Source organism: Triticum aestivum, chromosome 3B (genome assembly GCF_018294505.1).
Source record: "Triticum aestivum cultivar Chinese Spring chromosome 3B, IWGSC CS RefSeq v2.1, whole genome shotgun sequence".
NCBI classification, from domain to species: Eukaryota; Viridiplantae; Streptophyta; class Magnoliopsida; order Poales; family Poaceae; genus Triticum; species Triticum aestivum.
In genome coordinates, this window is record NC_057801.1 from 153,526,799 (window position 1) to 153,553,592 (window position 26,794).

General features: G+C 44.6%; 1 protein-coding gene and 2 long non-coding RNA genes across 3 annotated transcripts; all 3 read left to right on the forward strand.

The window, feature by feature from the left end:
• Positions 1 to 2,830: 2,830 nt before the first annotated feature.
• LOC123069117 (uncharacterized) lies at positions 2,831 to 4,485 on the forward strand. The gene is made up of 2 exons (XM_044491874.1): positions 2,831 to 3,792; positions 4,119 to 4,485. The coding sequence occupies exon 1, from the start codon at positions 2,831 to 2,833 to the stop codon at positions 3,719 to 3,721; it is 891 nt and encodes a 296-aa protein (XP_044347809.1). The 3' UTR covers positions 3,722 to 3,792; positions 4,119 to 4,485.
• Positions 4,486 to 9,961: 5,476 nt separating this feature from the next.
• LOC123065085 (uncharacterized) lies at positions 9,962 to 11,077 on the forward strand. The gene is made up of 3 exons (XR_006430895.1): positions 9,962 to 10,048; positions 10,130 to 10,734; positions 10,817 to 11,077. It is a non-coding gene; the product is annotated as an uncharacterized lncRNA (long non-coding RNA).
• A 91-nt stretch (positions 11,078 to 11,168) lies between these two features.
• Positions 11,169 to 11,942, forward strand: LOC123065086 (uncharacterized). The gene is made up of 3 exons (XR_006430896.1): positions 11,169 to 11,360; positions 11,443 to 11,749; positions 11,823 to 11,942. It is a non-coding gene; the product is annotated as an uncharacterized lncRNA (long non-coding RNA).
• The last annotated feature ends 14,852 nt before the right edge of the window (positions 11,943 to 26,794 follow it).

Consider the following 26,794-nt stretch of genomic DNA (forward strand, 5'->3'; position numbering starts at 1 on the left):
AGTTCCTCACTTGAACCAACTAAAACAATAGACGCAGCAGAGGCTCTATCCTTGTTATTTGAACTGTTGTGATGACCAAGGGATGCACCTTCTCAAGATAAGTTTGTTTTCCAAGATGTGAACCTTAAGATGTGAATGCTCTGGTGCCTGTCGCAACAACCAGTAGAAAGGCCTCATCAGAAGTTCAGAACAAAATCCATTATATTTCAACATAAAATGGTACAAAGCTACAACTGAATATTTTCCCATTGACATGTCTTCTTAACTAGCCTGTAATATCTCTGAACAAAGTGCACAATAAGTTCCAAACTTGCCTGGACACTCAAGCACTTTTAAGGCCCCTTAAGCAGAGACAACGCGTAGTGAGTATCAGCGTCTAGGCATATTTGTGCAAAGCTAATAATTCTTTCGGATAATGTGCTGGTTCATTTTAAAAAGTAGCAAGATGAAAATACACAGAACACAAATGATTCGTTTCATAATTGCTGAGCAGGACCTTGAAAACAGGCCTGGTTTATTACTGGCAGGACCTTAAAATAGGCATGAGTCAGTTATGTGCCATTTAGGCAGCTAATTCCAAGTAGGGCCTCTATATTTGAAGGCCTTGATAAACAGTGTTCCATTCACTGGATATTTGCAAGAAAAATCTGGAAAACAAAAAATAAAGCATCGGTTATGATGACTAGCTCCGAACATCATGTTGCAACTATTTAGTAGTATACAATATTTTGCTAGCACAAAAGAGATGATTATTACCTATTTACAATGAATAAATAATTGTGTCTACAAAATTTAGAGTTGACTTTGGGCTAATGGTCCGAGACAATTGCTACTCTTGTTTTGGGGTTTACGCAATATGATTATATTTCTACAGTGACCATCGGATTTGTACTGAGAATAGGGGATGGATGTGCTACATGAATACATGATTGAAATTATTTACATTACTCCGTACCAGCTAGTTGATCATACATGTATTGAACACAACAACAACAACAACAAAGCATTTTAGCCCCAGAAAAGTCAGCATAGGCAAGAGTTGAAACCCATAAGATCTCGAAACCTAGTCATGGTTCTGGCACGGGGACAAATTCATGACCTAACCTTATATGATAAGTAATACTAATCATCATAAATAGTGATGATAATAAATTGGAAAAGTGATATTGTAACGCCTAAAAAAAGTTCAGAATCTGTTTTAGGATCACTCGAAACAGTATGCTGGTACCTTAGGAAAGAGATAATAATTTGACATAAAGATTTAGGGACAGACGAATAAAACAATTCGGAGTAGGATATTAACAAAGCTAGTTCAGGCACTTCAATATTTATTCGTAGGCCTCCTTAATTGTTGATGTATCATGTACCGAACCATCCAAGAGCAACAAAAGGATTTCGATCTAGATTTAAGTATAAATATTTGGTTTGGCAGCCATAATAAGCATAAAAGGATAAGCATTTAAGCGCGTTTTAGCAACACTACAAGTTCTACACTTTCTGTATTAATACACTTTAAGCAAGAGAGTACTCAGTTAAGTGTGTTCCTTGAAAACAACCATAGCAATCTTATCCTACTGAATGGATAGGTTTACATCCGAAGCATCTATTTACAAGTAGAAATATTGAAAAAAATTGTAGCCATTACTTAATACTGATCATGCAGCCTAAGTGCATGACTCCACAAGATGGAGGAGACATGATCACTTGTGCCGATTACAAAGGTCTAACTGGCCAACTAAAGAACATGGATAGATATCCAAAAAAACAAAGTATAAAGCAGATAAATAAAATAACGTGTATATTCTGCATTAGTAAGTTTCACTAACCTCAAGTAAGTGATGGTTGAATCCAAACCGAGGGTGGCCAGTTTAATCTTGAATCTGAACTAGGGGATGATAACTCAATGAAACTGCTATCTTTCATATTAAAGACAACGGCCTGCCTAAGACCAAATCTGTGACAGAAGATATAATGCAGCAAGTCATCTGTGTGGTAGATGCTGTTGGGAATCAACGTAGAGAAGTCTTTCACTGGAAGCATGAATGAACTGTTGTAACTGTTGAACCGGTATGGGCCCAAGCCCATCATATGTATCACTTAGGGCCCAAGCCCATGAGGAGAAGCTGACCTAGAAGGGGCATCCAGTCCCCCCGTTCCCAGTGAGAGCCGCCACACACACTCACACTCACGCTGCAGGTATTCCTCTCTCCCTGAGTCAACATGGTATCAGAGGCCAGGTTCGGCGGGGCCTGACGGACGGCGGCGCCGGCCGGCGAGGCGCGGGCGCGGGCCAGTGCCTGGGCGACGACGGTCGCGGCGTCAACGCGCTGCTGCGCACGAGTGGTCGGGCGCGGCGCTGCCTGCGCGGCCGTGCACGGGCTGACGCGGCAGAGGACGGAGGGACTCGCGACCTGAAGGCTGCGCAAGTGTTGTCCATGCGAAGGAGGAGTGCTTGCGTGAGTGCGCAAGGTGCTGCTGGAGTTTCTGTGCTGCTGCTGCTGCTGCGTGAGGCAGCGGGAGGAGGTAGGAGAGGTGGTCGTGGTCCTGGAGCTGCCGTTGCTGCTACTGTTCCTTGGGAGGAAGAGGTGTTGCTTGCTGCTACTGGTGGTGGTCAGTGCTACTGCTGCTGTGGGCTGCTGTTGTTGGGTGTGTAGAGGCTGTGTCCGTTGCTGCTACTGAGTGTTGCTGCTTCCACTCCTCCTGACCAAAGATGGCTGAGCCAACAGGCCTTGCTGAGGCTTTCGAGAAGCTTGCTAAGATCTTCGAGGAGTCAAAATCTAGGGCCATCGTTCCTCGATAGGAAGTGGCTCAGAAGGTCGAACTGCCGTCCATGGACATGAAGTTAGAGGGGGCTACCAATTATCTGAGCTGGTCCCGGAGGGCGTTGCTGGCTGTGGAACAGAAGGAGCTTGATGGGCACTTGTTGGGTGTTGTTGCTGAACCAGGAGACAAGACTACTGTGGAGGGAAAAAGATGGAAGGTCATAAACTCTGTGCTCATTGGCTGGTTGTTGAACTCGATGGTGCCCCCCATTGTACGCTCTGTGGAGGGGCTATCCACATCCGCTGCGATATGGACGACTCTGTCCACCTTGTACTCAGGTAAGGGCAATGTCATGCTAATTGCTCAGATTGAGGGGAAGATCAGTCGGCTGCATCAAGGCGACGCCATGTCAGTGATGACATATGTGGCAGAGCTGCAGGCTTTGTGGGCAGAGCAGGATAACTGCGACCCTCTGGAACTCTACGATGCGGCTTGCATCGAGTCAGGGCGCAAGTGGATTGCACGCAGGCGTGTGCTGAAACTGTTGGAGGGGCTTAGAGGTTGTTTTCATGGCAGGAGGGCATCCCTGTTGCACCAACCTCTCCTGCCCTCTATTGAGGAGACTATTGCTGCTATGTCTCAAGAGGAGGTGCGGCTATCTCTTGAGCATGCAGACATGAAGGCTGTGCCGTCTTCGACATTTGCAGTCACTGAGCGCATGGAGTGGAGCGATCCCAACAAATGTCATATCTGTGGGGAGGCAGGTCACTGGAAGTGGGCGTGTCCAACTCGTGGCAGAGGCAGGGGATACAACGGAGGGGGAACTGGCAGAGGCAGGAGTGCTAGAGGCAGAGGTGGATACTCAGGGACCTCAAGGGGTCAGGCTTCTAGGGGCAGAGGTGGCTACTCAGGACACTCAGGGGATCAGAGGGCTCACATGACAGTGGCAGGACACTAGGACATCAAAAGGCAAAGATGCAGATGATGTTGACTATGGAGACTTTGCTCTCTGGGCCTCCACTGATGAAGGTAATCCAGAACAGGCATCTCTTGCTTCTAATGAGAGTGCTCCAGAGTGGGTTCTCGACTCTGGAGCATCTAAGCATATTGCTAGTAAATCTTGCGTGTTTGAGTCTTACACTAAGCACCCTCCGTCTCACACGGGCACTATGCAAACTGCTGATGGCACAAACCAGCCTGTCGTAGGGGTTGGCACAGTCAAGTGCACTCCAACCATCTCCCTATCCTTGGTTTTACATGTGCCAGCTTTTCCTGTCAATTTGGTCTCCTTCAATGCCCTAATTGATCAAATTGACTGTCGTGTGATCCTTGCCAAATTTGGTTGCGTGATTCAGGAGCAATAGACGAGCCAGACAGTTGGGACTGGCACCAGGCGTAGGGGGCTCTGGTACATGGACCAGGAGGTGCAGCCGGACTTGGTGTGTGCTGCGACCATGGAGGACAAGGAGAAGGAGGCGATGATCCATCACTGTAGGATGGGACATGTATCTTTTGATAAGATGAGTAGAATCTTTCCGGATGTTATGTGTGGGATAGGCAAGGGCAAGTTGACATGTGATGCTTGTGAATATGCCAAACACACACGAGCCTCATATGTGAGTAAGGGGCTTAGGAGCATATCTCCTTTTATGCTTATTCATTCGGATGTATGGAAGAGCCCAGTTGTATCAATGAATGGAATGAAATACTTTGTGACATTCATCGATTGCTATTCTCGTATGACCTGGATTTATTTGATGCGTCACAAAGATGAGGTGTTTAGCTGTTTCCAGAATTTCCATGCCTTGGTGAAGAATCAGTTTCAGGTGCAGGTGCAGCTGATCAGGACTGACAATGGGACAGAGTATGTGAACAACACATTTGGGGCCTACTTGTCTGATCAAGGTATTCTTCATCAAACTTCATGCCCAGACACCCCTCCTCAAAATGGAGTGGCGGAAAGGAAAAATCGGCATATTCTTGAGGTTGCTCGGTCATTGATGTTTACGATGAATGTGCCCAAATTCTTGTGGAGTGAAGCAGTGATGACAGCCACATACCTGATCAACCGGACACCATCAAGAATACTAAGCATGAAGTCTCCGTGTGAGCTAGTATATGGAGAAACTAAGTTTGTTGTTCCCCCAAAATTGTTTGGCAGTACCTGTTTTGTTCGTGATCACCGTCCTTCTGTTGGAAAACTTGATCCGCGAGCAGTGAAGTGTATTTTTCTGGGCTATTCTTCTAGTCAGCAGGGATATAAATGTTGGTATCCCTCAGAGAAACGCAGGTTTGTCAGTATGGATGTAACCTTCAGGGAGTCTGAGCCATTCTATGGTGAGCCAACAGATCTAAGTGTGTTGTTTCAAGAGCTTGACCATTTACACTCTGTGCAGGATGGTCAAGAGGGGGAGAAGGCTGTGTCTCACACTCAGGAGGATTCTGTGGGCACTAACATTGATGATGATGTGCAGGTTCAAGTCCAGCCAATTGTGGGTACAATTCCGGTTGGTACTCTCACTGATGGTGATGTGCAGGTTCAGGTCCAGCCAACAGTGGGTTCCATTCAGATTGGTAATCTCCAGCTCCCTGTTCCAGATCGGTGGCAGAATATTCCCCTAGTGTACTCTCGACGGCAGCCACAAGTGCCACAAGTGCATAGCTCATCTGACACACGTCTGGTCTATTCACGGCGGCAACCACTTGTGCAGGAGGAGCAGCAAGTGCAGGGGGAGCAACAAGGCAGTGGTGCAAGCTCATCTGACACGGTGGAACTGCCTATTGCGTTGCGAAAGGGGACACGTGAAGCGGCACAGAAGGCTTTACCACCGAAGTTTTTTGATGATCATGACATTGGAAATTGTGTGTCTTATGAGGCTTTGTCTCCTTCCTATAGAGTGTTTGTTGCCTCTCTTCAAACTGTGTCAATCCCAAAGGATTGGAAGACTGCAAAGCAAGATCCGAAGTGGCGTGAAGCGATGATAGAAGAGTTGGAAGCACTGAGGAAAAACAAGACGTGGGTGCTAACCACATTGCCGACAGGAAAGAAAGCAGTGAGTTGTAAGTGGATCTATACAGTGAAGCAAAATCCTGAGGGGAAGGTGGAACGGTATAAGGCTAGATTGGTCGCCAGAGGATATAGTCAAACTTATGGAATGGACTATGACGAGACGTTTGCTCCAGTGGCAAAGATGAACACAGTAAGGATATTAGTTTCCTGTGCTGCAAACTTTGGGTGGAAGTTGCATCAATTAGATGTCAAGAATGCCTTCTTGCATGGTGAGTTGAGGGAAGAAGTGTACATGGAGATACCACCAGGGTTTGGTACTTCACAGACCACGGGGAAGGTATGCAGGCTGAAGAAATCCTTGTATGGACTGAAGCAATCACCGAGGGCTTGGTTTGATAGGTTCAGATGTGCTGTCCGTGCTATGGGGTATGGTCAATGTAATGGTGACCACACGGTGTTCTACAAACACTCACTCTCTGATCCGAAGATCACCATCCTTGCAGTTTATGTGGATGACATTATCATCACTGGAGATGATAAGGAGGAAATAGAGAGATTGAAGGGGTGTCTAAGCAAGGAGTTTGAGGTAAAGGATTTGGGCAACCTAAAATACTTCCTTGGCATTGAAGTGGCTCGGACAGAGAAGGGAATATCTTTGTGCCAACGGAAATACACCTTGGATCTCTTGAGTGACATGGGCATGATGGGATGTCGTGCAGCCCCTACGCCGATTGAACAAAATCATCGAGTGACAGCTCAATCAGGTGAGCTGGTGAATAAGGAAGATTATCAGAAATTAGTTGGGAGGTTATTGTACTTGTGTCATACCAGGCCTGACATTACGTATGCCGTGGGTGTGGTGAGCAGATACATGCATGAACCAAGGAGTGGGCATCTTGATATTGTGCACAGAATTCTGAGATACTTGAAGGGGACTCCGGGTAAAGGGTTGTGGTTTGCGAAGTGGACATCTTGAGGTGGATGGCTATAGTGACTCTGATTGGGCCAGTTGTCAAGATGATAGAAGATCAACTTCTGGCTATTGTGTGTTTGTGGGAGGAAATTTGGTGTCATGGAGAAGCAAGAAACAGACAGTTGTGTCTAGATCGACAGCAGAAGCTGAGTACAGAGCATTATCTCAAGGGTTGTGTGAGATGCTCTGGGTGAAGTACCTACTGAGCGAGTTGAAACTTCTGAGGAAGGGCCCCTTGAAGGTGTGGTGTGACAATCAGTCAGCTATAGCCATTGCTAATAACCCAGTTCAACATGATAGGACAAAGCATGTGGAAATTGATCGCTTCTTCATTAAGGAGAAACTTGATGCTAGGATCATCAGCCTTGGTCATGTCAGTTCTGGGCAGCAGTTTGCAGATTGCTTGACAAAGGGACTAGGAACAAAGGACTGTAACTTGGCATGTGACAAGATGGGAATGATAGATATCTACCACCCATCTTGAGGGGGAGTGTTGAACCGGTATGGGCCCAAGCCCATCATATGTATCACTTAGGGCCCAAGCCCATGAGGAGAAGCTGACCTAGAAGGGGCATCCATCCTCCCGTTCCCAGTGAGAGCCGCCACACACACTCACACTCACGCTGCAGGTACTCCTCTCTCCCTGAGTCAACAGTAACCAATGAACATTGCATGATCTTGGATGTTATTTGTTTGGACGAGCTTTTGTTCAACAAAATCAATCTTGTACACGAAAAACTTGTCTGCAACCCGGTCCTTTCTCCCATTCTCCTTATTATATTTATCATGTCTCCATATCTGGAAAAAATCTCCCCATGGTGCTTGAACAATATATCTACTATGCGCTTGATAGGATATGATCGGCTTCAAAATAACTTTCACTTCAGCGGAAGGTCCATTAAGATTAATAGTATCAACCTGACCCCTACCACGAACACCATAAAACAAACCATCATTACTGTTATAAAGTATATCTTGATAAGCCCTACAATTTGGATTTGCATCAATCCAGGTCCATTTGGTGTCCCCAACCCTAGTATAAGAGAGTTGATCCTTTGGCAATTGTACTACGAGAACTGTGCAGTTTCCATGGGAGGGATCACAAGAAAGAACGACCCTCGCATAGAGGTAGAAGCGGGCTTCTTCAAGTGTAAGATGGTACGGCTCCATTTCATTGTCAAAATCCCGAGAGAAGAGATCCATGTAAAGAACATCGTATCCATCTAGCACGCCCTCTTCAGTGTACAGCAGTCTAACATTGTTCATGGTTTCAGGGGGAGGCATAGATATCTGAGCTCTGGTTACAGGGTTGACTAGTATGAGATTCGACCGCTCATCCGCAGTGATAAGCCAGCCGTAGGAGGAGCCCATGACGTGGCGTGTGCGGAAGGCAGGCTCCGATAGAGTGACGTGGTAAAGCTTGTTGGTGGACATGTTATGCAGGGTGACCGTGTTAGCGTCACGGTTGCCGGGTGAGTAAACAAGGCAGGGGCTCTGGTTCGGCGAGCACCGCCGGAGACGGCGGGCCTCCAGATAAATGAGGTGCCAGGATCGACAGACCACACCTGAGCTGAAGAGATCAGGGATCTCAAGAATGCCAAAGATCTGGAGGAGCAGGTCAGTCTGAAGCTGGGACCAATCGCAATCGGCGCTCGAATCTGGAGAATCATCCGAAACAGAAGCTTTCTCCATCGATTTTCGCAGAGTTCAATTGAGGAGTCCTATATATGTGTGTGTGTGTGTGTGTATATATATATATATAGCTCCGAACCAGACTGGAAGGTGGAATCGGACTACAGAAGAACTTTCAGAAGGATACTGATTACCGAGAGAAATACTGTATGCAGTAGTGCTGTGCACCTGCACTCATGACCTCAGATCCTCCCAGAAAGCCAATCAGAAAAAACAACTCGCCGGAGAGGAATGAATCAGGCGCCCGCCTCTAGCTGGGAGCAAAACCCTAGGGCCCCGGGAATTCGAACGCAGAAAGGAGGCCAAGGTGAGTATGGCAGGAATTAATACGCGGATCCGGGTGGGAGCTGAACCCTACTAGACTGGGGATTCGAGGGAGGGAGCGGAGAGAGGGGTTGTGCGGGTGCGTACGCCACGGCGAGGTCGAGCTAGTGAGGGCTGGTGAAGTTGCCGACGCAGGGGCGGCTAGTGCGCCGTGACGACTTAGCTCCACGTGCTCATCCCCGCCGCCCGCTGCTGTCGCCGCCGGAGGAGGAGCAGGAGGGTTCTGGACTCTGAGCGGTGGAGGTAGGAGAGGGGGCGCTGCGCTGCGCTTCCCTTCGTGTTTTTTTTCTCAACTTCCCTTCATTTGGGCGTCGATTTGGGGACGAAATTACTTTTCTGACTTTGTCAACGTTTATCGTCACAAACTAAACCCCGCGTAAAAGTATTTCACGATTTGACCTTTTTAGAAACGCCAGGCCCCGCGGCATTTTCACCCAACATTGAAACGCCGAGACAGCTAGTGTTTCTGGCCAACACGGAAACGCCGTGGTAGGTTGCGTTTCTGCCCTGGCCCACAGTCAGTCTGAACCCGCTGTTTTCGCTGACATGGCACGTGAGAAACGCAATGTCCCTGACGTTTCTGGACTGGATTAACTAATGCGCGCCGGGCCGCGGGGGCCTAACCCGGCCCACTCGCCGCCCCGGTCAGGCAGTTCTTCCAGGGACGAACTGGCGGCCGCCCCCTCCCTTTTCTTCATCAAATCTCCCCCAGATCTGCTATTTTGATCATCAAAATGAGTAGATCGGAGCATCCCGAGTTGCTTGAGGTATTCTCTTCCCAATCCTCCATTTATTTTCAGCCAAGATTGGCTATTGTAGATGCATTTTTTTTAAACATGGTGGAACCCTAAGATGAGTTATTAGTTATTTGTTTGATGAATATTTTGGTTACATTATGTTTAGAAAGAAGACATGTACTCCTGGCCGGCCTGTACTCCTTGTGTTGAAGTATTCTTAGTTAACTTGTTTAGTATTGGATTTAGAGAGAGACCATTTTTCGGATTAGGTTGAATCTATTATTTGTTAATAATTACTTGTGATAGATTCTTTAGGATAAAATAGATTGAAAAGAATTGGTGTTGGTAATGTGGTTCGTGATTTGTATCTTTGGGGTAATTTGTAGTAGTTCTTACACGATTTTGCATATGATGTGGTCATAATTTTAAGCATATATCATAACAAATCCATTGACCTTATTTTGTAGGATGTTTGAGCCGGATAAATATCCCGGCCTTGATGATTATTACGAGGAGAAGCATCGTGATGTGCTAGTGGAAAGAGGGGAGGTAATTATGTATCTACATTGTTGATTCTCATATTGTGAGTAGTTTAGAGAAGTATATAAATTGTGCGTGTGTTTTTTGTAGGTTCCTCCAGTACTTCGGTTGAGAGGCCACAACCCACGTGAGTCCCTGAAGTATGACCGTCGCTACGAGCATTATTTTAGAAGAATGGGTCTTCTCCAGTTTGTGCTCAACTTTAAAGGCACACCACCATGGCTGAACTCAACGGCCATTACCGCCCTTACGGACCGTCGGAGGCCGGAGACGCACTCTTTTCACCTTGCTCTTGGTGAGATGACGTCACTTTGGAGGATATTGCGATGATCTCCGGTCTTCCGATCAAGAGCAGGGCTCTTACCGGGAAGGTGAAGTCTGAGGGGTGGCGACAAGGGGTTGCAGGTTTGGTTGGTGTTGAACCTTCCCCGTGGATTCATGAAACAAAGAAGGATCCTAGGCCATCTGGTGTTTTGTTCTCGTGGCTACAAGAACATTTTTACGAGTGCCCAGAGAGTGCCAGTCCGGCTATTGTGGAGAGGTACGCCAGGGCTTACTTATGGAATCTTTTGACTCAAGTGGTGTTTCCTGACGGGACGGGAGACACAGCCTCGTGGATGTTCTTGGACCCTCTTTGTAACTGGGATGTTAAGTGGAGTTGGGGGTCAGCGGCACTAGCCTTCTTGTACCGTCAGGTAATGCTAATTTGATGCATTCTCATTATATGAAAGAGTTTTTTTGCATGTGATTGTTTAATGTGTGTACCCGGTCATGCAGTTGGACGGAGCATGTATGAGAAGTAAGCCGAAATCTTGTCTTGGTGATTTTGTTTGGGCCCTATAGATTTGGATGTGGGAGCGTATCCCTGTGGGCCGTAACTTGACCATTGCTCCGGAAGAACCTTGGGAGTGGCCTTTTGACGGGGATGAGGAGCGGTATCCCACTATCGCATACATGTGGGCTATTGTCCAAGTGTCGAGTATCGCCGCCATGGGGCGGTACAAGGCATACATAAGCGAGCTTGACATGCTTACTTACAACCAGGTAATTATCAAATGCCTTGCCATCATTACAGATTTTTTTTTGTTGTGCATGAGCTAGTGACATGTTGTGATGTAGGTTAATTGGAGGTCGTACATGGTACTTAGGCAGTTCCCTTTAAGCAATATGTGCCTTCGTGACCAACATCTTTGGCGTGTGCGTTGCCCCATGATATGCTTTTTTGCGGTGGAGTGGCATCTTCCACATCGTGTTTGAAGCAATTTGGAGTACAACAACGCACCCCGTCGGAGTATGTTGAGACAAGTGTGGTGCTACATAGGTGAGAGTTTCTTGTACCATATGTTGATCAATGTGTACCATGGAAAAATGAAGTTGATACCGATACTTCTCATGCTTTGTAGGACGAGCCGACAACACAACAAGAATGTCACTAATTGGGAGGATCACCATCTTATGTGGGTGGACATGTGGAATGCTCAGAGGAATGCCCGAGTTGAAGATGATCACACACCTGACAATGATGAGGGGGCATATTTCAGTCATTTGGAGTGGCTTCGCAAAGAGTACTGAGTTATCCTTAAGGGTGCTTGGACTCGTGTCGATTGCTTGGAAGTAATGCCAAGTGAGGCTGCTAATGGTGCATTCAACAACTCTATTAGGGAGACCATTGGAGCACACCTAGATTATGGCCCTCTGCATGACCGAGTGGTATGTCTTTTTGTCTCTTTTTTGAACATGTGTCATTTCTCCATGAGTGGTGTGTCACTTAAGTTTTATTCAGGGCACGGAGCTATGGAGATGTATCAATGATAGTAATGTGCTGCTTGGCCGCGCACCTGGTAGAGAAACGAGCGTTCTCGTTAGGAGTACTCTACAGGTTAGAGGCCTTCTTAATATGAACATATGTTTTATATCATGTGAACTATTTTTGCATATTTACATGTCAATGTCTTTGCCTCTACAGAAGGTTGTGAATCGTTGCCGAACACTAGCCGCTTTACTCTCTTGCCATGGCGGTTCATCCATGGATGTGCGTGCACGTGCTCAGTATAGAATGGATGTTGATAACCCGCAAGTATACGGGATAGTTGTAGCCTCTTTCGATAAGTAAGAGTGTCGAACCCAACGAGGAGCTAAAGGTAGAACAAATACTCTCTCAAGTCCTATCGGCCACTGATACGACTCTACGCATGCTTGACGTTCGCTTTACCTAAAACAAGTATGAAACTAAAAAGACTTTGTAGGTGTGATAGGATAGGTTTGCAAGATAATAAAGAATACATAAATAAAAACTAGGGGCTGTTTAGATAAAGATGCAATAAAGTAAATATAGCGAGTGTGGAAAAGCGGTGGTAGGAGTTGTGAAATTGTCCCTAGGCAATTGACTACATTACTAGACCGGTAATCACTATTGCAATTCTATTTGAGGGAGAGGCATAAGCTAACATACTTTCTCTACCTGGATCATATGCACTTATGATTGGAACTCTAGCAAGCATCCGCAACTACTAAAGATTCATTAAGGTAAAACCCAACCATAGCATTAAAGTATCAAGTCCCCTTTATCCCATATGCAAACAACCTACTTACTCGGGTCTGTGCTTCTGTCACTCACGCCACCCACCATAAGCAAACCATAAACATATTGCAAACCCTACAGCGGGAATCCCTCACGCTTGCGCGACACGGAGGGCACAATAGGAAAGCACCAATAATAAAACATGCAACTTAAACCAATCATAGCAATTCATCAATCACCGATAGGACAACGAAAAATCTACTCAGACATCATAGGATGGCAACACATCATTGGATAATAATATGAAGCATAAAGCACCATGTTCAAGTAGAGGGTACAGCGGGTTGCGGGAGAGTGGACCGCTGGATATAGATGGGGGAAGGTGATGGAGATGTTGGTGAAGATGACGGCGGTGTTGGTGAAGATCGCGGTGATGATGATGGCCCCCGACAGCGTTCCTGCGCCACCGGAAGCAAGGGGGAGAGGGCCCCCCTTCTTATTCTTCTTCCTTGACCTCCTCCCTAGATGGGAGAAGGGTTTCCCCTCTGGTCCTTGGCTCCCATGGCGTGGGAGGGGCGAGAGCCCCTCCGAGATTGGATCTATCTCTCTGTTTCTGCGTTCTGTTCTGGCTCTGTTTCACCGTTTCGTGTATATATGGAGATCCGTAACTCCGATTGGCCTGAAACCTTCACCGTGATTTTTTTCCGAATATTAGCTTTCTTGCGGCAAAAGAAGAGCGTCAACCGCCTTACGGTGGGCTCACGAGGGTAGGGGGCGCGCCCTCCTGGTACGGGCGTGGGCCCCTACCTCGTGACCACCTCGGGCACCGTCTCGCGTGGATTTTTCTTCCGGAATTTTCCATATTTTCCAAAAATAAGCTCCGTCTGTTTTTATCCCGTTTGGACTCCGTTTGATATGGATATTCTGCGAAACATAAAACATGCAACAGACAGGAACTGGCACTGGGCACTGGATCAATAAGTTAGTCCCAAAAATAATATAAAAAGTTGCCAAAAAGTATATGAAAGTGAATAATATTGGCATGGAACAATTAAAAATTATAGATACGACGGAGACGTATCAGCATCCCAAGCTTAATTCCGGCTCGTCCTCGAGTAGGTAAATGATAAAAAAGAATAATTTTTAATGTGGAATGCTACCTAGCATAATCTTGATCATATGTCTAATCATGGCATGAATATTAAGACACGAGTGATTCAAAGAAATAGTCTATCATTTGACATAAAAGCAATAATACTTCGAGCGTACCAATAAAGCAATCATGTCTTTTCAAAACAACATGGCCAAAGAAAGTTATCCCTACAAAATCATATAGTCTGGCTGTTGCTCTATCTTCATCACACAAAATATTTAATCATGCACAACCCCGATGACAAGCCAAGCAATTGTTTCATACTTTAATAATCTCAAACTTTTTCAACTTTCACGCAATACATGAGCGTGAGCCATGGACATAGCACTATAGGTGGAATAGAATATGATGGTGGGAGTTATGTGGAGAAGACAAAAAGGGAGAAAGTCTCACATCAACTAGGCGTATCAACGGGCTATGGAGATGCCCATCAATATATATCAATGTGAGTGAGTAGGGATTGCCATGCAACGGATGCACTAGAGCTATAAGTGTATGAAAGCTCAAACTGAAAACTAAGTGGATGTGCATCCAACTTGCTTGCTCATGAAGACCTCGGGCATTTGAGGAAGCCCATCATCGGAATATAAAAGCCAAGTTCTATAATGAAAATTCCCACTAGTATATGAAAGTGAAAGCATAGGAGGCTTTCTCTATGAAGAACATGGTGCTACTCTGAAGCACAAGTGTGGTAAAAGGATAGTAACATTGCCCCTTCTCTCTTTTTCTCTCATTTTTTTTATTTTACTTTTTTTAGTGGGCTTCTTTGGCCTCTTTTTTTTATTTGGGCTTCTTTGGCCTCTTTTATTTTTCATAAAGTCTGGAGTCTCATCCCGACTTGTGGGGGAATCATAGTCTCCATCATCCTTTCCTCACTGGGGCAATGCTCTAATAATGATGATGATCACACTTTTATTTACTTACAACTCAATATCTAGAACAAAGATATGACTCTATATGAATGCCTCCGGCAGTGTACCGGGATGTGCAATGATCTAGCGTAGCAATGTCATCAAAAAACGGACAAGCCATGAAAACATCATGCTAGCTATCTTACGATCATGCAAAGCAATATGACAATGAATGCTCAAGTCATTTATATGATGATGATGGAAGTTGCATGGCAATATATCTCGGAATGGCTATGGAAATGCCATGATAGATAGGTATGGTGGCTGTTTTGAGGAAGATATAAGGAGGCTTATGTGTGACAGAGCGTATCATATCACGGGGTTTGGATGCACCGGCGAAGTTTGCACCGACTCTCGAGGTGAGAAAGGGCAATGCACGGTACCGAAGAGGCTAGCAATGATGGAAGGGTGAGAGTGCATATAATCCATGGACTCAACACTAGTCATAAAGAACTCATATACTTATTGCAAAAATCTACAAGCCATTGAAAACAAAGTACTACGAGCATGCTCCTGGGGGATAGATTGTTAGGAAAAGACCATCGCTCGTCCCCGATCGCCACTCATAAGGAATACAATCAATAAATAAAATTGTGCTCCAACTTCATCACAAAGCGGTTCACCATACGTGCATGCTACGGGAATCACAAACCTCAACACAAGTGCTTCTACTAGTCCACAGTCACCCACTAGCATAACTCTAATATCACCACCTTTATATCGCAAAACTATTGCAAGGAATCAAACATATCATATTCAGCGATCTACAAGTTTATGTAGGATTTTATGACTAACCATGTGAATGACCAATTTCTGTCATCTCTCTAAATAGATATAAGTGAAGCAAGAGAGTTTAATTCTTTCTACAAAAGATATGCCCACGCTCTAACAAATATAAGTGAAGCAAAATAGCATTCTACAAATGGCGGTTGTCTATATGAAGAGAAACAGGCAATCCAAACTTCAAATGATATAAGTGAAGCACATGAAGCATTCTATAAAGCCATACTCAAAAGATTTAAGTGAAGTGCAATGAGCATTCTATAAATCAACCAAGGACTATCTCATACCAGCATGGTGCATAAAAGAAAAATAAAAACCTAATTGCAAAAGACGCTCCAGGACTTGCACATAATGCATAAACGAAACGAATACGAAAATATACCGATACTTGTTGAAGAAAGAGGGGATGCCTCCCCAGCATCCCCAAGCTTAGACGCTTGAGTCTCCTTGAATATTTACTTGGGGTGCCTCGGGCATCCCCAAGATTGAGCTCTTGCCTCTCTTCCTTCTTCTCACATCGAAACATCCTCGATTAGACACTACATCCACACAAAACTTCAACAGAAAACTCGGTAAGATCCGTTAGTATAATAAAGCAAATCACCACTCTAAATACTGTTGCAAACCAATTCATATTTTGTTTTTGCATTGTGTCTACTGTAATATAACTTTTTCATGGCTTAATCCACTGATATAAATTGATAGTTTCATCAAAACAAGCAAACTATGCATCAAAAACAGAATATGTCTAAAACAGAACAGTCTGTAGCAATCTGAACATCCACCATACTTCTATTACCCCAAAAAATCTACGAAAATTAGTAAAAATAAAAAATTTGTACAGAAAGACAGTGCAAAAAGAATCAGAACCATTTTACGTTCCAGTTAAAAATGTAAAATCGCGCACTACAGAAAAATTTTCTGTCCTGCACCGTACAAACCAACAAGCATTGTAAACATTCTAAAGGCAAACCTTGGCACATTATTTTTATAATACAATGGAATTGTAAAAGGGGATAATTATTTTTATTGAAAAGTTTCTGTAATTAAGATTCACAAAGTTCCCATGGGCATGAACAAAGTTCAAGGACGCCCCCCACTTTCACAATGCTCGTCTCTCTCACTTTCACTTCTCTTTTTGAAAAGTTTTGGGTTCCCCTCTTTATTTTTGTTGTTTAAACTATATGAAAGCACTCAACAGGAATAAATGACTCACTAAAACTTCCGGGTTGTCTCCCTGGCAGCGCTTTCTTTGAAGCCATTAAGCTAGGCATATAGTGCTCAAGTAGTGAATCCACCCGGATCCCAAGGTATATCAAAGCCAATTTTAATTAACAATGATTTGTAATTTATTAGTGAGCACAAAGTAACATATATGATGCAACAACGAAGTCTAACTCTCTTCCTATGCATCGGCATGTCATAAAAGAACAATTCATGCACACCAAGTAAAGGCCAATGCATAGTATAAGCAGATTCTTGCAATTCTAACGTATTGGAAACATGAAGAGGCGGAGATAGAGTTCCCCTCTCATAATAATTGCAAGTAGGAGCAGCAAGCACATGCATATTACATTCATCAAAATCATCATGTGCAATGGTAAAAGGCAACCCATCAATATAATCCTTAATAAGCACAAACTTTTCCGATATAGTGTAGTCGGAAGAATTCAAAAAGATAATAGGACTATCATGCGTGGGTGCAATAGCAACAATTTCATGTTTAACATAAGGAACTATAGCAAGTTCATCTCCATAAGCATAATTCATATTGGCATCTTGGCCACAAGCATAGCAAGCATCATCGAAAAGGGATATTTCAAGAGAATCAATGGGATCATAGCAATCATCATGGCAATCATCCTTCGGTAAGCACGAAGGGGAATTAAACAGTGTATGAGTTGAAGAGTTACTCTCATTGGAAGGTGGGCACGGGTGATCAATCCGCTCTTCCTCCTTTTGTTCTTCGCTCTTCTCATCATCTTTTTCATCCAATGAGCTCACAGTTTCATCAATTTCTTCTTTCATAGATTCCTGCAAAATATTAGTCTCTTCTTGGACAACGGAGAATTTATCAATATATGGTTTAACATAGGCATTAGAAGCATAATTATCATAACAATATTCAAGTATGGCAAAACTTTCAGAATTGTAAAGAGTAGCATCATACTTTTCAATCAAAGAAGCAATTTCTAAAGCACCCTTAAAAGCAACAAATTCTTCAATTTGTTGAACATCATAGTAATTATAAACACCCTTAGCATACGAAGATACGATTCCATTATCACTAAACTCACATTGGTAGGGAAGGTGTTTCTTAGGGTTTTTAGAGCAACAAGTAAAATCATATAGATAACATAAATTCCAAGCATAGCAATGCAAACGTTGAATTTGATCCCATAATAATTTCCCTTTTTCAGATATACGGTGTCGCACATAACAAGCATGCTCATCTAAAGATTTGCCCTCAACTAAGCTAGTTGGGGTTTCAGCACGAGCACATAGGGATCGAAGATGATCCAAGTAAAAAGCTTCAGTAGTGTGATAGATTTTGAGTGGTTCTTCAACCATTGGAGCAGTAGGTACAACTAATTTTGTTGGTATTTTGCGTTTCCTACCCATGACTAAAGATAGAAAACAACTAAGGACAGCAAATAAAAATTACTTAGTGATAAAGCAAACAAGCACCCACGAGAATATTCACCCCACGCTATGACTCCCCGGCAACGGCGCTAGAAAAAGGTCTTGATAACCCGCAAGTATACAGAATAGTTGTAGCCTCTTTCGATAAGTAAGAGTGTCGAACCCAACGAGGAGCTAAAGGTAGAACAAATACTCTATCAAGTCCTATCGGCCACTGATACGACTCTACGCACGCTTGACGTTCGCTTTACCTAAAACAAGTATGAAACTAGAAGGACTTTGTAGGTGTGATAGGATAGGTTTGCAAGATAATAAAGAACACGTAAATAAAAACTAGGGGCTGTTTAGATAAAGATGCAATAAAGTAAATATAGCGAGTGTGGAAAAGCGGTGGTAGGAGTTGTGAAATTGTCCCTAGGCAATTGACTACGTTACTAGACCGGTAATCACTATTGCAATTCTATTTGAGGGAGAGGCATAAGCTAACATACTTTCTCTACCTGGATCATATGCACTTATGATTGGAACTCTAGCAAGCATCCGCAACTACTAAAGATTCATTAAGGTAAAACCCAACCATAGCATTAAAGTATCAAGTCCCCTTTATCCCATATGCAAACAACCTACTTACTCGGGTCTGTGCTTCTGTCACTCACGCCACCCACCATAAGCAAACCATAAACATATTACAAACCCTACAGCGGGAATCCCTCACGCTTGAGCGACACGGAGGGCACAATAGGAAAGCACCAATAATAAAACATGCAACTCAAACCAATCATAGCAATTCATCAATCACCGATAGGACAACGAAAAATCTACTCAGACATCATAGGATGGCAACACATCATTGGATAATAATATGAAGCATAAAGCACCATGTTCAAGTAGAGGGTACAGCGGGTTGCGGGAGAGTGGACCGCTGGATATAGATGGGGGAAGGTGACGGAGATGTTGGTGAAGATGACGGCGGTGTTGGTGAAGATCGCGGTGATGATGATGGCCCTCGGCGGCGTTCCGGCGCCACCGGAAGCAAGGGGGAGAGGGCCCCCCTTCTTATTCTTCTTCCTTGACCTCCTCCCTAGATGGGAGAAGGGTTTCCCCTCTGGTCCTTGGCTCCCATGGCGTGGGAGGGGCGAGAGCCCCTCCGAGATTGGATCTATCTCTTTGTTTCTGCGTTCTGTTCTGGCTCTGTTTCACCATTTCGTGTATATATGGAGATCCGTAACTCCGATTGGCCTGAAACCTTCGCCGTGTTTTTTTCCGAATATTAGCTTTCTTGCGGCAAAAGAAGAGCGTCAACCGCCTTACGGTGGGCTCACGAGGTTAGGGGGCGTGCCCTCCTGGTACGGGCGTGCGCCCCTACCTCGTGACCACCTCAGGCACTGTCTCGCGTGGATTTTTCTTCCGGAATTTTCCATATTTTCCAAAAATAAGCTCTGTCCATTTTTATCCCGTTTGGACTCCGTTTGATATGGATATTCTGCGAAACATAAAACATGCAACAGACAGGAACGGGCACTTGGCACTGGGTCAATAAGTTAGTCCCAAAAATAATATAAAAAGTTGCCAAAAGTATATGAAAGTGAATAATATTGGCATGGAACAATCAAAAATTATAGATACGACGGAGACGTATCAGATGTGCTTTCTTCCGCTCGTCCATCTTCGAGCCAAGCACGTGCTTCTTCCGCTCGTCCATCTTCCAGCCGAGTAGCTGCTTCTTCGATCCGAGCACGGATTGATGAACAGGAAGATGAAGAGGAGGAGGCACAATACGATGCGGATCCGGACTATGTGGAGCTTGGGGCTTCGCAGATGGAAGATGCTCCACAACCAACTCAACCTTCTCATCCTTCTGAAGAAGCACGCCGAGTTAGCTCAAGAACCATCCAACATCCTGGATGGCAGAAGACTCTAGAGGGGTACGTCAACAGGGGGAAGATGGCTGCGAAAAGAGGCAAGAAGTGAAGTGATGACTGATGCGAACTTGTTAGTTCTATAACTGGTGAACTAGAAATGTAGTTAGTGTTTCAGATGGAGCGAACTTGTTAGTTCTATATGTGATGAACTTGTTATGTTTTATGTCGGATGGACTTGTTAGTTCTATGTCACCAAGACTTGTTAATTATTATGTAAGCTGGATCATGTTAAGTTCGTTTCCGAAAATATGTCTCATTGCTATACTATTGCTGTACTTGGCATTTATATTGTGAAAACCGTTGGATCATTAACTAAACTGTTGCTATACCTTTGCTACCTGTGATGGAATGGGCAGCAGGGTTTGCTATTGAAAGGATCGATATAGTTGACTAGAGGGGGGGGGTGAATAGGCAACTAACAATTTTTAAGCTTTTCTTTACCAATTTAAACTTTGCAACAAAATAGGTTATCTAGATATGCAACTATGTGAGCAACATATATGATGCAACAACAACTAGCACATAAGCAAGCAAGAGATACAACACAAGTAGGCTTGCAAAAGTAAAGGCACGAAATAACCAAGAGTGGAGCCGGTGGAGACGAGGATGTGTTACCGAAGTTCCTTCCTTTTAAGGGGAAGTACGTCTCCGTTAGAGCGGTGTGGAGGCACAATGCTCCCCAAGAAGCCACTAGGGACATCGTATTCTCCTCACGCCGTCACACAATGCGAGATGCCGTGAATCCACTATTGGTGCCCTTGAAGGCGGCGACCAAACCTTTACAAACAAGGTTGGGGCAATCTCCACAACTTAATTGGAGGATCCCAACGACACCACGAAGCTTCACCACAATGGACTATGGCTCTGAGGTGACCTCAACCGTCTAGGGTGCTCAAACACCCAAGAGTAACAAGATCCGCTAGGGATTAGTGGGGGGAATCAAATTTCTCTTGGTGGAAGTGTAGATCGGGGCCTTTCTCACCCAATCCCGAGCAAATCAACAAGTTTGATTGGCTAGGGAGAGAGATCGGGCGAAAATGGAGCTTGGAGAAACAATGGAGCTTTTGGGGGAAGAAGTGGGTCAACTTTGGGGAAGAAGACACCTTTATATAGTGGGGGAAACAATCCAACCGTTACCTCCCCAAACAGCCACGCACAGAGCGGTACTACCGCTTGGGCAGGATGGTACTACCGCTGACAAGTGGTACTACCGCTCCCTCCCAGCGGTACTGCCGCACTGACGAGGGATGTAGGGTCCTGGCCCCAGAGTGGTACTACCGCGGAAGTCTTGGCGGTACTACCGCTTGGAGCGGTACTACCGCCAATACTGCCGCAACTAGTACCGTAAAACCCGACACAAAAAACAGCAGTCTCAAGTCGAGGCGGTAGTAGCCCGGAACCACTGCGGTACTACGGCTGAAGACCGCAAGCGGTACTACTGCTCAGAGAGCGGTACTACCGCTTGGGGAGTGGTACTACCGCTCGGGGAGTGGTACTACCGCTTGACGTGCTTCGGCGGTACTACCGCTGAGGACCGCGGTACTACCGCTGGGACAGGGTAGGGTAGGCACAGATAGGAAGGGAAGCTCCAATGAAGCGGAAAGGAACATCGGGTGTGATAAGGATGTGTATGTGTTGATTCCACCCTAGCCTTACCAAAGCGGATCCCCTCTTGATAGTACGGTGACTCCTACGAAACTAGTCCACCAACAGAGAAATGAAGGAGCTACACCGTCTTGAATAAAACACCGAGGGGAGGTAATTGTCTCGTGCCAAAGGATGAATCTCTGAAAGAACTCAACGCACACGATTAGTCCGCAAAGCATTGTCATCAATCACCAAAACATCTTGGGGATAAATTGTTGGGGAATGTAGTAATTTCAAAAAATTTCCTACGTACACGCAAGATCATGGTGATGGCATAGCAACGAGAGGGGAGAGTGTAGTCCATGTACCCTCGTAGACCGTAAGCGGAAGCGTTATGACAACGCGGTTGATGTAGTCGTACGTCTTCATGATCCGACCGATCCAAGTACCGAACGTACGGCACCTCCGAGTTCAGCACACGTTCAACTCGATGACAATCCCTGGGCTTCGATCCAGCTAAGCTTCGGGGATGAGTTCCGTCAGCACAACGGCATGGTGGCGATGATGATGCTCTACCGGCGCAGGGCTTCGCCTAAACTCCACGACGATATGACCGAGGTGGAATATGGTGGAGGGGGGCACCGCACACGGCTAAGGAACGATCCGTAGATCAACTTGTGTGTCTATGGGGTGCCCCCCGCCCCCGTATATAAAGGAGCCAGGGGGAGGAGGCGGCCGGCCAAGGAGGGCGCGCCAAGGGGGGAGTTCTACTCCCACCGGGAGTAGGACTCCCTTCTTTCCTAGTTGGAATAGGAGAAGGGGGAAAAGAGGAGGAAGAGGGGAAGGAAAGGGGGGGCGCCGCCCCCCTTCCCTTGTCCTATTCGGACTAGGAAGGGGAGGGGCGCGCGGCCCCCTCCTGCCTCCTTCCCTCTTCTCCCTCGAGGCCCATGTAGGCCCAATAACCCCCCCCCGGGGGGGGGGGTTCCGGTAACCTCTCGGTACTCCGGTAAAATGCCGATTTCACCCGGAACGATTCCGATGTCCAAATATAGGCTTCCAATATATCGATCTTTATGTCTCGACCATTTCGAGACTCCTCGTTACGTCCGTGATCACATCCGGGACTCCGAACAAACTTCGGTACATCAAAACTTATAAACTCATAATAAAACTGTCATCGTAACGTTAAGCGTGCGGACCCTACGGGTTCGAGAACTATGTAGACATGACCTAGAACTATTATCGGTCAATAACCAATATCGGAACCTGGATGCCCATACTGGTTCCTACATATTCTACGAAGATCTTTATCGGTCAAACTGCATAACAACATACGTTGTTCCCTTTGTCATCGGTATGTTACTTGCCCGAGATTTAATCGTCGGTATCCAATACCTAGTTCAATCTCGTTACCGGCAAGTCTCTTTACTTGTTCCGTAATGCATCATTCCGTAACCAACTCATTTGGTCACATTGCTTGCAAGGCTTATAAAGATGTGCATTACCGAGAGGGCCCAGAGATACCTCTCCGACAATCGGAGTGACAAAACCTAATCTCGAAATACGCCAACTCAACATGTACCTTCGGAGACACCTGTAGTACTCCTTTATAATCACCCAGTTACGTTGTGACGTTTGGTAGTACCCAAAGTGTTCCTCCGGTAAACGGGAGTTGCATATTTCTCATAGTTACAGGAACATGTATAAGTCATGAAGAAAGCAATAGCAATATACTAAACGATCAAGTGCTAGGCTAACGGAATGGGTCATGTCAATCACATCATTCTTCTAATGATGTGATCCCATTAATCAAATGACAACACATGTCTATGGTTAGGAAACATAACCATCTTTGATTAATGAGCTAGTCAAGTAGAGGCATACTAGTGACTATATGTTTGTCTATGTATTCACACATGTATCATGTTTCCGGTTAATACAATTCTGGCATGAATAATAAACATTTATCATGATATGAGGAAATAAATAATAACTTTATTATTGCCTCTAGGGCATATTTCCTTCAGTCTCCCACTTGCACTAGAGTCAATAATCTAGATTACATAGTAATGATTCTAACACCCATGGAGTCTTGGTGCTGATCATGTTTTGCTCGTGAGAGTGGCTTAGTCAACGGGTCTGCAACATTCAGATCCGTATGTATCTTGCAAATCTCTATGTCTCCCACTTGGACTTGGTCCTGAATGGAATTGAAGCGTCTCTTGATGTGCTTGGTCCTCTTGTGAAATCTGGATTCCTTTGCCAAGGCAATTGCACCAGTATTGTCACAGAAGATTTTCATTGGTCCCGATGCACTAGGTATGACACCTAGATCGGAAATGAACTCCTTCTCCAGACTCCTTCATTTGCTGCTTCCGAAGCAGCTATGTACTCCGCTTCACATGTAGATCCTGCCACGACGCTTTGTTTAGAACTGCACCAACTTACAGCTCCACCGTTTAATAAAAACACGTATCCGGTTTGCGATTTAGAATCATCCGGATCAGTGTCAAAGCTTGCATCAACATAACCATTTACGACTAGCTCTTTGTCACCTCCATATACGAGAAACATATCCTTTGTCCTTTTCAGGTATTTCAGGATGTTCTTGACCGCTATCCGGTGATCCACTCCTGGATTACTTTGGTACCTTCCTGCCAAGCTTATTGCTAAGCATACGTCAGGTCTGGTACACAGCATTGCATACATGATAGAGCCTATGGCTGAAGCATAGGGAACATCTTTCATTTTCTCTCTATCTTCTGCTGTGGTCGGGCATTGAGTTTGACTCAACTTCACACCTTGTAGTACGGGCAAGAACCCTTTTTTTGCCTGATCCATTTTGAACTTTTTCAAAATTTTATCAAGGTATGTGCTTTGTGAAAGTCCTATTAAGCGTCTTGATCTATCTCTATAGATCTTGATGCCCAATATGTAAGCAGCTTCACCGAGGTCTTTCATTGAAAAACTTTTATTCAAGTATCCCTTTATGCTATCCAGAAATTCTATATCATTTCCAATTAATAATATGTCATCTACATATAATATCAGAAATGCTACAGAGCTCCCACTCACTTTCTTGTAAATACAGGCTTCTCCAAAAGTCTGTATAAAACCATATGCTTTGATCACACTATCAAAGCGTTTATTCCACTCCGAGATGCTTGCACCAGTCCATAAATGGAACGCTGGAGCTTGCACACTTTGTTAGCACCTTTTGGATCTACAAAACCTTCTGGCTGCATCATATACAACTCTTCTTCCAGAAATCCATTCAAGAATGCAGTTTTGACATCCATTTGCCAAATTTCATAATTATGAAATGCAGCAATAGCTAACATGATTCGGACAGACTTAAGCATCACTACAGGTGAGAAAGTCTCATCGTAGTCAACTCCTTGAACTTGTCGAAAACCTTTCGCAACAAGTCGAGCTTTATAGACAGTTACATTACCATCAGCGTCAGTCTTCTTCTTAAAGATCCATTTATTCTCAATTGCTTGCCGATCATCGGGCAAGTCAACCAAAGTCCATACTTTGTTTTCATACATGGATCCTATCTCAGATTTCATGGCCTCTAGCCATTTTGCGGAATCTGGGCTCATCATCGCTTCCTCATAGTTCGTAGGTTCATCATGGTCAAGCAACATGACTTCCAGAATTGGATTACCGTACCACTCTGGTGCGGATCTTACTCTGGTAGACCTACGAGGTTCAGTAGAAACTTGATCTGAAGTTTCATGATCAATATCATTAGCTTCCTCACTAATTGGTGTAGTTGTCACAGGAACCGTTTCTTGCGATGAACTACTTTCCAATAAGGGAGTAGATACAGTTATCTCATCAAGTTCTACTTTCCTCCCACTCACTTCTTTCGAGAGAAACTCCTTCTCTAGAAAGGATCCGATTTTAGCAACGAAAATCTTGCCCTCAGATCTGTGATAGAAGGTGTACCCAATAGTCTCTTTTGGGTATCCTATGAAGACACATTTCTCCGATTTGGGTTCGAGCTTATCTGGTTGAAGTTTCTTCACATAAGCATCGCAGCCCCAAACTTTAAGAAATGACAACTTTGGTTTCTTGCCAAACCACAGTTCATAAGGCGTCGTCTCAACGGATTTTGATGGTGCCCTATTTAACGTGAATGCAGCCGTCTCTAAAGCATAACCCCAAAACGATAGCGGTAAATCAGTAAGAGACATCATAGATCGCACCATATCTAGTAAAGTACGATTACGATGTTTGGACACACCATTTCATTGTGGTGTTCTGGGTGGCGTGAGTTGCGAAACTATTCCGCATTGTTTCAAGTGTAGACCAAACTCGTAACTCAAATATTCTCCTCCACGATCAGATCGTAGAAATTTTATTTTCTTGTTATGATGATTTTCCACTTCACTCTGAAATTCTTTGAACTTTTCAAATGTTTCAGACTTGTGTTTCATCAAGTAGATATACCCATATCTGCTCAAATCATCTGTGAAGGTGAGAAAATAATGACACCCACCGCGAGCCTCAACATTCATTGGACCACAAACATCAGTATGTATGATTTCCAACAAATTAGTTGCTCGCTCCATAGTTCCGGAGAACGTCGTTTTAGTCATCTTGCCCATGAGGCACGGTTCGCAAGTACCAAGTGATTCATAATCAAGTGATTCCAAAAGCCCATCAGTATGGAGTTTCTTCATGCGCTTTACACCGATATGACCTAAACGGCAGTGCCACAAATAAGTTGCACTATCGTTATCAACTCTGCATCTTTTGGTTTCAACACTATGAATATGTGGATCACTACTATCGAGATTCAATAAAAATAGACCACTTTTCAAGGGTGCATGACCATAAAAGATATTACTCATATAAATAGAACAACCATTATTCTCTGATTTAAATGAATAACCGTCTCGCATCAAACAAGATCCAGATATAATGTTCATGCTCAACGCTGGCACCAAATAACAATTATTTAGGTCTAAAACTAATCCCGATGGTAGATGTAGAGGTAGCGTGCCGACCGCGATCACATCGACTTTGGAACCATTTCCCACGCGCATCGTCACCTCGTCCTTAGCCAATCTTCGCTTAATTCGTAGTCCCTGTTTCGAGTTGCAAATATTAGCAACAGAACCAGTATCAAATACCCAAGTGCTACTGCGAGCATTAGTAAGGTACACATCAATAACATGTATATCACATATACCTTTGTTCACTTTGCCATCCTTCTTATCCGCC

Excerpts from the sequence above, each read along its gene's own strand:
- LOC123069117 (XM_044491874.1), top strand. The coding sequence starts at position 2,831 with ATGGACATGAAGTTAGAGGGGGCTACCAATTATCTGAGCTGGTCCCGG.